General features: G+C 39.4%; 1 protein-coding gene across 2 annotated transcripts in view; it reads right to left on the reverse strand.

The window, feature by feature from the left end:
* Positions 1-6,983: 6,983 nt before the first annotated feature.
* Positions 6,984-12,966, reverse strand: part of Kif9 (kinesin family member 9) — a 58,574-nt gene continuing 52,591 nt past the window's right edge. For both annotated transcript variants that reach the window (XM_026389929.2, XM_077795689.1), the window contains exon 21: positions 6,984-8,281. In XM_026389929.2, coding sequence (XP_026245714.2) covers positions 8,231-8,281 — 51 coding nt within the window. In that variant the 3' untranslated portion in view covers positions 6,984-8,230. The remainder of the gene's footprint in view (positions 8,282-12,966) is intronic.

Raw genomic sequence — 12,966 nt, forward strand, 5'->3', positions numbered from 1 at the left:
CCATGGGGCAGTTATACCCCCCCCCCCCAGGGGACATATAAAAATGTCTGGAGACATTGTTAGGGTATCATAATGGGGGATGTTACTGGCATCTCTGAGATAAAGGTCAGAAGAACTGTTAAGTGTCCTACATTATACTGGACAGTCCCTACAACAATTAAGTGACTTAAAATGTCAATATTACCTAGGTTAAGAACCCCAATTGGGACTGGGGTTGTAGCTCAGGTAGAGTACTTTCCTAGCACATGTGAGGCATGGGGTTTGATCCTCAGTACCACATAAAAATAAATAAAATAAAGGTATTGTGTCCATCTACAACTAAAAAAAAAAATCCCCACTATGCTGGGGTTGCATCTATAGCTAATAAAATATTAAAAGAAAAATAAAAAATAAAGGTCTATGAACCTTTTATTTATTTATTTATTTATTTTAAAGAGAGAGAGAGAATTTTTTTTAATATTTATTTTTTTAGTTCTCGGCGGACACAACATCTTTGTTGGTTTGTGGTGCTGAGGATCGAACCCGGGCCGCACGCATGCCAGGTGAGCGCGCTACCGCTTGAGCCACATCCCCAGCCCCCCATGAACCTTTTAAATAAAGAACTCCCAATGTGCCACATCCAATCACCTAGACCCATTCTTCTAAATGTTTATAGAACACTTATAACAATGTCTCTCAGTCTTGACTGAAAGAATCAACTATGGAGTGTGTAAAACATTCAAGTGCTCAGTTATCAACAAGGAATATTCAGAGTTTCATAATCAAACTATGGAAGTTTGTGAATTGAACATTTATCAGTAGAGAAATTTCTGTGCTTGTTTCTGAGAGAAATGTGATGTGTATTTAAGATTAATTAGCATAATCATATTAATTCCTGAAACAAATGTCTTGGTCTTCTTCTACCAGGGGATCTCAGTTCAGTCTGCCCATTAGAGCCACTAGGGAAGCTTTAAAAAATATTGATGCCTAGGCTCCAGGTTTAATTGGTCTAGGATGTGGCTGAGGCATGAGGATTTTACAAAAGCAACTTGCATGATTATGATATGTACCAGGGTTAAGAACAGCTGTCAGAGCTCAAAAATGCACCTTTTTTTTAAATATGGAAAAAGGTATACAAATTAGTGTGCACAGGGGGAAATCATAGCATGGGAGTTATATGCAAAGCATGGGTCTCCTTCCCTTTTTCTCTTTTTTTTTCTTGTGCATATACACAACATGTGTTTTTTTTTTTTTTTCTGTATTCAGAGTCCAATCTTCAGATAAGGTTTGGTGTAAGAACATGCCCTTGAATTCTTTTTTAATTATATGTATGTATATAGGTGAGTGATGGGGAGAGGGAATTGATCTAGAAGCCCAAATGCCCAGGATCACAGGATGGTTGAACATTTTAACCCTTCTCTTGCCACCGGTACTTTTTTAGGAGAGTGGCATTGGCTGGAGACCTTGAGCCCTATTATAGCTAATTAGACATCTTTACTAATATTAGAATGGCCAAACAGATGGTCACAAAGTTCAGATGAAAAGATTGAAAGAATTGCAAACAACTAAGCACCATAATATCCCTCTCACTAATGTCTCTCAATAGTTTAGTAGATCCTGGTTTATGTCAGACTTTAGAAACACATATATAGAATCACAAAATTTAGATTTTTGAAGGAACATAGAGGCATTCAAGCCCTTTCCTCCTGGTTTGAGAGTTCCTCTTTCATGAACTTTGACTGGCTGTTCCTCTTTCATGAGTTTTGGCTGTCAAGAAACAAGTTGCATCCTCCAGAATCTGGGAGCCCAGTTTACTGCAAGACCATCCATTCCAGGGTTGGAAAACTCCCATTTTTTCCTCCTGAAATGACAAAAAAACCCTTTGGATTTTTCATCTCAGATCGAATGTCCTTAGTTTCTGTGAATATTCCTTGCTAGACAGTTTTCAGAGCCTCCTGTGCTGAGGGTCACCTTCCCCTGGAGTATGTGTCCACATTGCCTCCACACCCTGTTATGACATTCTAAGTGTAACCAGAAAAGTGGACTATTGCTTCCCTGATCCAGGACACCTGATTTCCATTAACACTGTCCAGGATAGCACTGAGCACATTTTTAACAGCTACCTCACTCTATTAAAATTACCTTTTGGTCCTAAAGAGTCATCACAGTGAGCATTAATTGGAAAGAGATAATGTAAGCCCAAATGCTGCCTTTCCAGGTCCCAAATCCATTTGGTGAGGTGGAAATTGAAGCTGAATATTGATTTAGGTGATGTGTGTTATATGCATTTGAGTTCACCACCTATCTGACATTAATGCTGGGCACATTCACATTTTCTTTTCTTTTTTTATACCTTTATTTATTTTCATGTGGTACTGAGGATTGAACCCAGGGCCTCACACATGCTAGGTGAGCACTCTACCGCTGGAGCCCTAGCCCCAGCCCTCATTCGCATTTTCTTATTGTTACTGTCATGGCTATTACAGTTGGTTGAGGAGACCCACTATGAATTTGATGTAAATCCTTCACTTCACAGAGCCCCATGCTTTTTTTTTGGCGGGGGGGTGGGGGGCGGGTACCAGGGAATGAACTCAGGGGCACTCAATCATTAAGCCAATATCCCCAGTCCCTATTTTGTATTTTATTTAGAGACAGGGTCTTACTGAGTTGCTTAGCACCTCACTTTTGCTGAGGCTGGCTTTGAACTCTCTATCCTCCTGCCTCAGCCTCCCTAGCTGCTAAGACTGTTTTAAAATATCTTTAATTAATTAATTTATTTTTATGTGGTGCTGGGGATTAAACCCAAGACCTCGCCCATGCTAGGCAAGCGCTCTACCACTGAGCCACAACCCCAGCGCCCCCAAGCTGCTAGGATTCCAGGTATGCACCACCATTGCCCAGCCCCATGATTCTTTTATCAGAAATTAGGCAGAGAATTTGGACAACTCACCCAAGGTCCCATGTAAGATATAAAGTCCCTATCTAAACTCCGATGTCTTTGTCCCAAAGCCCATACTCTACCCCAATTTTGTAATGCTTCAGAAAATTATGGTACAATGACTACAAGTCAAGTTCACAGTAATACTCTCTAGGTCCAGCTGGTGGATTGGAACCTCCATTTGATGATGGAAGAAATAGCAACAGAGTTATCTGAGCCCTTTAGATTAAAGACAGTGGAACAGAGAGGGGCTCTCCAGAATTCATGTCCCACCTTAATATCTCAAGAATTTTAGATAGTAGAACAGAGGGAAATCTCTCCAGAATTCATGTCACCTTGAACATCAGACCTTTAGAAAGAAACCTTGGGTGCCATACTCTGTCAACCTTATCCTTTCCACTGTATGATTATGAAACATATTATTAATGATAATATAACATTTTAAAATGACTATTTTTAAATATTTTAAGATGTTATTTCCTTGACAATCCTACTAACAATATATCAACTATTTTTTCCTTTGGCTCTATTTGTGTGTGAGTTTGGATTTATACTGTAAAGTCCTGGGAAATACTGGAGAAATGCCTCAGAGTTGGCCCACCCAAGGGGACAGGAGGTAGGGGGACTCCTCCATTGACTCCTAAGCAAGGGTTAGTGGTTGAAGGGTGCTCCAAATGGTGTTAACTTCCTGATATTTGGGCCTACCCTGAAGCAAGTGAGCACTCATGTTTAGAAAACCTTTTTATAGAAAATTGTATATGCTTTCAGTAGGAAACCTTTAGCAGACATGGCAAACATAAGGGATTGTGGTCAAGGCATGATAGCATCTGCTACAAAAGGTGACATGTAGGCAAACACTTGAAGTGAGACAGTGCATCACATGGCTATCTAGAGGTAGAATGTTTCAGGAAGAGAGAATATCTATATAAAGGCTTTGAGGCAGAAGCTGCCTGGCAGTCTGAGGAACAGAGAGGAGGCCAATGTGACTAGAATAAAGTGAGCAAGATAGAGAGTAGAAAAGATGATGGCAGAGAGTCATAGCAGGCAAGATAATGTAGGGCTTTGTGAGCTATTTTAAGAACATGGCTGGGGGTCGGGGTTGGGGTTGTGGCTCAGCTGTAGAGTGCTTGCCTAGCACGGGTGAGGCCCTGAGTTCGATCCTCAGCACCACCTAAAAAATATATTTTTTAAAAAAGGAACATGGCTTTTACCATGACAGAAATAAGGAGTCATGGGGCTGGGTTGTGGCTCAGTGGTACATCTAGCATGTGCAAGGCCCTGGGTTCAATCCTCAGCACCACATAAAAATAAATAAAAGGTATTGTGTCCAACTATAACTAAAAAAATAATTTTTTTTAATTGGGAGTCATTAAAAGTTTGAGAAGTGTGATATGATCTAACATATTTCAAAAGGATCAACCAGGCTGCTGCTCTGGAAGCTGGAAGACAGGAAACTGATGCAAGATATGATAAAGGCCTAGATCAGGTAGGTCAGAAGTGGTAAGTGGTTAGCTTTTGAATGTAGCAACAAGGTAAAGTCTGTTGAATTTCTTGACACATTCAATGTGGAGTGTGAGAGAAAGAGGGAAGTGAAGTACAAAATTAATGATTTTAGCCTAAGTAACTGACCTGAGATAAGGGTTTTATAGGTAGAATATGTTTAGGGGGCCAATTACGCATTCTGGATTATTTATTGCAGTGCTGGGGATCAAATCCAAGACCTTGTGCATTCTAGAAAAGTACTCTAGAATGTACCACTCTAAAAAAGTACCATTGAGCCACACCCCAGGCATTCATGCATGTTTGGACACACTGATTTGTAGATGTCCATTACACATTCAAGTGGGAATATCAAGTTAGCAGTTGGCTATATAAATTTGGAGTTTAGGAGTGTGGTCTAGACCAGATATATAAAATTTAGAGTTGGAATAGAGATGTTTAAAGCCATAAGACTGGATGAGATCACTGAGTGGTCTATTGTCACTATATACTGGATCTTCTCCCTCTGTCCACCTATATCTCTTATCTACACTTTCAATTTTCCACTACTCTGTCCCACTATGCCGATTTCTCAGCAATTTCCTCAGATCTAGCTTCCAGGATACTAATTCTCTCTTTTACTGTTTCTAGTGTGTCATTTTAACTTATAGGCCATTTTTTCATTCTTAGTATTTCTGCTTTTTTAAAAAAATCAGAATTTTTTAGCCTTTTTTCTTTTTACTTTATTTAAAACATCTAATACATACATATATTATCTTTTCCCAGTAATTTACGTGAAGACTGACACTACTTTCAATGTGCCTCCAACATGGTAGTTTGTTTCTCTGTGTGTTTATTCTTTGAAGCTTTTATACATATATGTTCATTCCCCACTCCTGGGATTGGACCCAGGGCTTTGTGCATACTAGCCAAGCACTCTACCACTAAGCTATACCAGAAGCCCAATTTTATTTCAAGTATCCCAGGCTTACCTGGAAGTTGTTATCTTTCTGCTTCAACCTCCTAAGTATCTGGAATTACAGGTGTGTACCACCATGCCACAGTGAAACTAGAGCTTTGTCTGTGGGAATGCTGTATGGCTCAGGAAAGGGCATATACAGTAGATTTTTTAATTTGGTTCTTCTAAGTATTTCAGGGTTATCCCTAGCCTGGGGATAATTTTCATGCTAATTCCTCAGCCTGGTGGTTTGTGGCCCACACAGTGTAAGTTTGAATCTCAAATCATGGTTGCATACTCTCACGGAACTTGTTCCCTTGCATTTCTGTAAAAATTCCCTTTTCTCTGTACCAGTGAGGGAACTTTTTATAGATTAACTCTTCATAAGGATGAAGTCTTTAGGGTACCATCTTTATGCAGGGAGTCTGATTTCCAACTTCCTATCTGGCATGGATCAATGTCTTATTTCTCATACTTGCTTGGACATTAATTCTCAAGTCCAACAATACATTCACACACTTTATCCCAGTCCTTACCATTTTAGTTTTCAGTTTCCTTTTCTCCAGCTCCTGGCAGTTCCTTCTTTACTGCAAATTAATTTTGCATTTCAAAAAATGTTATATTTTAGCCAGCCTCTCTGTTTGCAGAAGAAATATGTTCAAGTTATCTCAGGTATCTCATTGATAGAACTGGAAATCACGGTTGATTTGGATGGTCATATGAACTTAGGAGGAACTATTTTCTGGAATGATATGCCCATGTGACAGGCCCATTTCATTCACATAATGCCCCCCACCTTCTTGTCATATTGTAAGCATTGGCTTCTCTTGAGAGTTTTTAGGATGGTAATCTATTGGGTACCATCAATTTTATTCCTATGATTGTGCCTGCCCTGATGATTATTTGCTTCAGTTGTGCCAGTACTGACCAAAGAGGCCTATGTGATAAAAGAATTAGAAACAAATGTTTCACCATCCAGGATCAATTGCCATTACAAAGACCCAAACTGACCTGGCCAAAGAACTTCAGGGCTGGCTGTCCAAGGGTTCTGGTGGACAGGAGGTCTAGCAGGACCAGGCCATTCCATCCACTTATAGGAAGTGAAGGGAAGAGAGATCAGAAATACCACAAACATCTGCTTCCCATGGCCTCAACAAGATGTATGCCCTTTTTACTATGTCCCATTTCCTGAGAAGCCCCCAAAGATCTAGAAACCCCAAATAAGTCCTTGTAATGGTAAGGACAGCCAGGAAGGGAAGGAATTAGAATCCTCTGCCCAGAATCTCTGAAACCTTTTTCAGGACTCATTATCCTTCAGTGAAAGAGAAAGTGAGTGGGAAAGAGTGCAGGGATCTCAAAGAAAGACTTTCTGCTTTCTTTTTAACAAAACCCACATCCTTTGCTGGATGGGCTGAAGAGCAGAATGGTAGGGTCAGATGGTAGATGCCATTCAGCTGAACCTCCCACCACAAACAGCCCCCTCGCCAGATGGCCCACTACTGTGGGCTTTCACTTCATGCCAGGACTGCTGTCACTTTAAGCCTCTTCTTATCTTGAGATGACAATCTGCCTTTCAGCCATTTCTACCTTTTGGTGAAATGTCTGCTCCTATGCCTCCATTCTACATTTGGAGACCACACAAATCAAATCCCCTTGCTTCCCTTGTACCTGGCACACCCCCTGGGATGCTGTCACATTTCTCTCTTTCAGGTAAGAAGACTCGGTTCACTCCTTCTTTCCTCATAAAAAGTGGCCCTAGAGCCAGATACCACCCACCAGACGTCATCTCTCATGTCCTCACAGGTGACCAGATCCTCCTCTCCCATTGTTGGCCCCAGTCATAGCAGCACCAAGGGGTATTCAGGAAGCACTCAGAGTATACTCAAATGCTGAGCCCTTGAGCCACAAGAACAGAAGTGGATGTAAGAGGAAAGATTCCAAGAAGCTAAAACTTCTTATTCCATTGAGAATTTCCCAGCCCAGAGGTGCATCAGCCATCCTGGAAGCCCTGAGACACCCTGAGTCTCAATTTTTCCTCTGAGCAAAGAACTCTTTGGAAATATAATGAGGGGCACCAGCCATACCTGAGAACTGGACTGGACAGTAATGTCTTTTCTTTCCTATTCATCCCTGCCAGTGTGATGATCCCTGTTTCTATCCAGGGAATCCTGGCCACTTTTACTTGTATTTATCTGGGTTACAGGGGGACAGAGAGAGACCTTGACACCTAGCCCACACATGTGACTGGAAGTGAGCTGTTCACTCACTTCCAGTCACATGGACCAAGATCTGCCTCATTCCTTCCTGGGACCACTGGCTAGAACAGGTTCTCTCCTGGTTGCCAAGGAAGGAGGGTCTCTCCCCCTGCATCCACTGGCTCAACAACATAGACAGGATGCCCTTATAGAACTTATGGTCTGAGGGAACTATGAGACCAAGGCCAAGCTTTCCCCAGGATCTCCATCCAGTAAAGGAAAGGGGCTAACCAGAGGGATAAATCCCACCAGGAGAAAACTGGCTGAGCTATGTTTTTGCTTTCCTACTGTACACTCAGTTCCAAGCCCACCTGTACAGAGGGAAGATATCCTTTCACACAGGAAATAAAACAAATTTCTTCAATGAGCATTAGAAGTCCAAACTAGAAAGTAATTTTATCCTGTTCCTGCATATAAGACAGTAAATTAAAACCCAAAGGGTTCTGTGGAGTTGAGCAGGTTGTCCTTTGGACGATACCCTTCCTAGTAGGCAGGCCATTATGTGTTCTCTGTGGTGGGTCACAGACTTGGAGCAAAGTGGTTGAAGCTCTCAGAAGATGGTTTTGCAGCTCCACTAAAGCAGGTTGGAATTGAAGGAACTTCAAGCTACTGGCAACAAGACTACTTTTTATGTGTCTGCTGGAGGCCCATTATGGTTTTCAAGTAATTATGCTGGACAAAGAAAAAAGAAAACAGGAAATCAGGAGGTGTGGACTTAACAGGGATTCTAAAACTATGTCACTCACATTCACCTCATCATTCTTCCTGCAAACTTCACTGTTTCTGGATAAGGATTCCCTATGAATAGCACCAATTTTATGAGAAATAACATTACACTCAAACACTTTCATCCTAAAGAAAATATATAAAATTGCATTAAAATGATCTGCAGGAGGGCTAGGGTTGTGGCTCAGCGGTAGAGTGCTCGCCTTGCACGTGCGAGACCCTGGGTTCAATCCTCAGCACCACATACAAAAATAAATAAGTGAAATAAAGGTGTTGTGTCCAACTACAACTAAAAAAAAAATGATCTGCAGGTGCTGGGTACGATGGTGCATGCCTATAATCCCAGCGGCTCGGAAGGCTGAGGTAGGAGGATCGAGAGTTCAAAACCAGCCTCAGCAATGACAAGGCTTGCTAAGCAAACTCAGTGAAAGCCTGTCTCTAAATAAAATACAAAACAGGGCTGGGAATGTGGCTCAGTGGTTGAGTGCCCCTGAATTCAATCCCTGATACAAAGTTTCAGGGACCTATTTGAAAGTTTTTTTTTAACAGAATGGTTCAAAAGGAAAAGAGGATTCTGTCTCTAGAGGAGTCAAAGTCAAGGAACTCTGAAAGGCCTTCCCTCTATAACTGCAATCACATAAATGTTCACATATTCTACTCTTTTATTGCATTGCTCTGCTTTTAGAAAGCAGGTGGGAAAAATGAGCTGAAACAGAAAGAGTGGGCAGTTAGTAAGTACATGTTAAAACCAGCTTGGAATATGGAGCCAAATCCTAAGTTCCTGCACAAGGCAGAAGAATGAACCCACAATGCTAGATTCTTGATGGGGTTAAAATGTCCTGGGCTGGTGATGCTCCCTTGCTAATCGCAAGAAACAAGAACAAACCCTTTCAGAATTTCGACATATGTGCTCTGGACTCCTAGAGCTTAAGTTCAATAAAACATTAACTCATGATTTATTACTTATTTATTGGTACTGGGGATTTATTTATTTATGTGTTTGTTTGTTTATTGGTACTGGTGATAAATCCAGGGGCATCTTACCACTGAGCTATATCCCTTTTGATTTTTTTATTTTGAGACAGAGTCTCACATAATTGCTTAGGGTCTCATTAAGGTGCTGAGACTGGCCTTGAACTTGCAATGAACTCAAGATTTAAACACACACACACACACAATTATGGAAGAAACTCAGTAAAACAGGAAACAAATTTTGATCCTGAAAAAAATCTGATCTCATGTGTATGTGTGTGTATGTTGAATATATACACACACACATATATATAGTGTAACTATACACTACATAGAGTTACTATACTATATATGGAGTTATTATATAGTAATTAACTATATATAGTAACTATAACTATATATATAGTAGCTATAGTTACTTATAGTAACTCTATATAGTTATATAGTCATATATAGTAACTATAGGGCTGGGGATGTGGCTCAAGCGGTAGCGCGCTCGTCTGGCATGCGTGTGGCCCGGGCTCGATCCTCAGCACCACATACAAACAAAAATGTTGTGTCTGCCGAGAACTAAAAAATAAATATTAAAAATTCTCTCTCTAAAAATAAAAATAAAAATAAAACAATATATAGTAACTATAAACATAGTAACTATAATTATAATACTGTGTATATTTAACTATGTTATAGTTACTATATATACTATATATATAGTGTAACTATAGTATAGTTACTATATATATAAAACTATATAACTATAGTTACTATATAGCTATATTTACTACATAACTATACATATAACTACTATATATATACACAGTATAACTGGTTCAGTTATATAAAAATGGCCAATACAAAGAGTTCTCCTAGAAATAGAGGAATAGAAGTTTGACCTGTAGAAACACATGGTTCCTCTATTTAATGATTTAGAATTTAAATTTTTTTTGAAGGTTTGAAAGAAAATAATAAAAGAGCAATGTTTGAGCTGGGCATGGTGGTGCATTCCTGTAATCCCAGCAACTCAGGAGGCTGAGGCAGAGGATCAAAAGTTCAAAGCCAGCTTCAGCAACTTAGCAAGACCCTGCCTCAAAATAAAAAATGAGCAAGGTGTGGTGGCTCATACCTATAATACCAGTGACTTGAGAGGCTGAAGCAGGAGGATTACAAGTTCAAAGCCAGCCTCAGCAACGGTGAGGCGCTAAACAACTCAGTGAGACCCTGTCTCTAAATAAAATACAAAATAGGGCTGGGGATGTGGCTCAGTGGTTGAGTGCTCCTGAGTTCAATCCCTAGTAAGAAAAGAAAAGAAAAGAGACGAGACAGACAAGACGAGAAAGAAAGAAGGAAAGAAAGAAATTTTAAAAAGAGCTGGGGATGTAGCTTAGTGGTAGAACGCCTCAGTTAAATCGCCAGTACCCAAAACAAACAAACATAAAAGTGTCCCCTCCCCACCAAAAAAAAAAGAAAGAAAAATGCAAAATTTATCTACGATATCAAGAGAGAAACTCATGATGGTAATCATGCAAATTGTTTTTATTCATATTTTCTATGATCTTGAAATAACTTATGCTAGTTAAAGAAAGTTAATTTACATAAAGCAATAAAATTTTTGAAGCTCTTTCTCCAAAGTCATTGATATATTATCCTCTTATATATTCAGGATGACCTCAACCAGTTGACCAAAATTAGTCACCATAACTTAATCCCCTCCCAAAGGCTTCACCTCTTAATACCATCATCATGGTAGTTATATTTCAATACATGAATTTTGGAGTGACACCAACATTCAGCTCATAGCACAAATTTTGTCTTAGCTTCTGGATTTGGTAGCTTGACTAGAAAGCCCTTCCTCCAATTGAGTTCATTCTCTCCATTAAGGTGACATCTTCACTTATGACTATGAGGAACTGAAGCTCAAAGAGGATTGAGTAAATGGGGGTTGTTATATGAAGGTCCCCCAGAGCTGCAATTCTCAGGATATCCTATGTCATATACACAAATAACAGGGGTCTTGTTAGGATGCAGATTCTAAAATAGTAAGTCATGGAACAAAGCAAATTCATGTGCCTCCTGATACAATATACCAAGAAAAACATAATTTTTGTTAACACTTGCTGAAAGTACATAACTGAAGTTGAGATACATTTTACCAAACACTTGACTGTATTTTTCAAAAATATCAAGATAATGAAATAGAAGGAAAGACTGGGGAATTGTTCTAGATTTGAGAAGACATTGCAACAAAATGTAATATGTAATCTTAGATTGGATCTTGGACCAAAGGAAGAGGGGAGAATAGTTGTCAAGGACATTTTTGGAATAGTCAAAAATTAAAAATAGCCAAGTGTGGTGAAATATATCTGTAGTCCCGGCTACTTGGGAAGCTGTGGTAGTAGGGTTCTAAGTTGTCTATCTCAAAATAAAAGGGTTGGGGGTATAACTCAGAGGTAGAGAGCGTCTGCCTCACATGTGTGAAGCTCTGGGTTCAACCTCCAATATCACAAAAAAGTTGAGTATGAGTTTTGGATTAAATAATATTATTGCTTTACTGTTTATTTTCCTGATTTTGATTATTACATCATTATAATTTAAGAGAATGTCCTTGTTTTAAGACATGAACACTGAAACATTTATGAGTTAAGAAAAAGCAGTGCTTGACATGTTCTGAAATTCATTGTGGTTGCACATATTTGTGAAGATACTAAAAACTACTGAGTTGTACAATTTTGAGGGTGAAATATATGGTATTATATATCAAAAAAGTTATTATTTTTAAAGAGAGAGTGAGAGAGGAGAGAGAGAAAGAGAGAGAATTTTTAATATTTATTTTTTAGTTCTCGGTGGACACAACATCTTTGTTGGTATGTGGTGCTGAGGATCGAACCCGGGCTGCACGCATGCCAGGCGAGCGCGCTACCGCTTGAGCCACATCCCCAGCCCCAAAAAAGTTATTATTTTTAAAGAGCAAGAAATAAGGTGTGGGCTGGGGCCATAGCTTCACTGGCAGAGCACTTGCCTGGCATGTGTGAGGCACTGGGTTTGATCCTTAGAACCACATAAAAAATAAATAAATAAAGGCATTCCGTCCATCTACAACTACAAAAAAAAAAAAAGAATTTTAAAAAAAGAAATAAGTTTATAACACATGACCAAGCATATTTGAAGGAGAATCAAATAGAATTTTTAGACATAGCTGATTAGACACAGCTGAGAAGGGTATTAATAAACTGGAACAGGAATCTAAAGAAGTTACCCGATTACAGCATAGAGAGATGAGGAGCTAGAAGAAACAAGAGAGATTTTTAAGAGAGAGAGGACAGAAAGAGAATGTCTAAAATATATCTAATGGAGAGAAAAAGAAGGTAGTATGCAAAAAAATGTAACCCCAATATCCCATCATGATGAAAAAAAATACTCAATGAACTAAGAACAGAAGAGAACATCTGCAACCTAATAAAGGCAGATCCTAAGACAGACCCTCTAAGAATGCTACTCAAAGTATGGCCCTAGTCTAGCATCCTGGGCATTATCTGAGAATTTATTAGAAATGCAGAATTTCAAGTCCCATTCTAGACTTAGTATATCAGAACCTGCATCCTAACAAGATCCCTGTGATTTGTGTATATGACCTAGGATGAGAATTACAGCTCTGGGGGACC

Source organism: Urocitellus parryii, chromosome 3 (genome assembly GCF_045843805.1).
Source record: "Urocitellus parryii isolate mUroPar1 chromosome 3, mUroPar1.hap1, whole genome shotgun sequence".
Taxonomy (NCBI): Eukaryota; Metazoa; Chordata; class Mammalia; order Rodentia; family Sciuridae; genus Urocitellus; species Urocitellus parryii.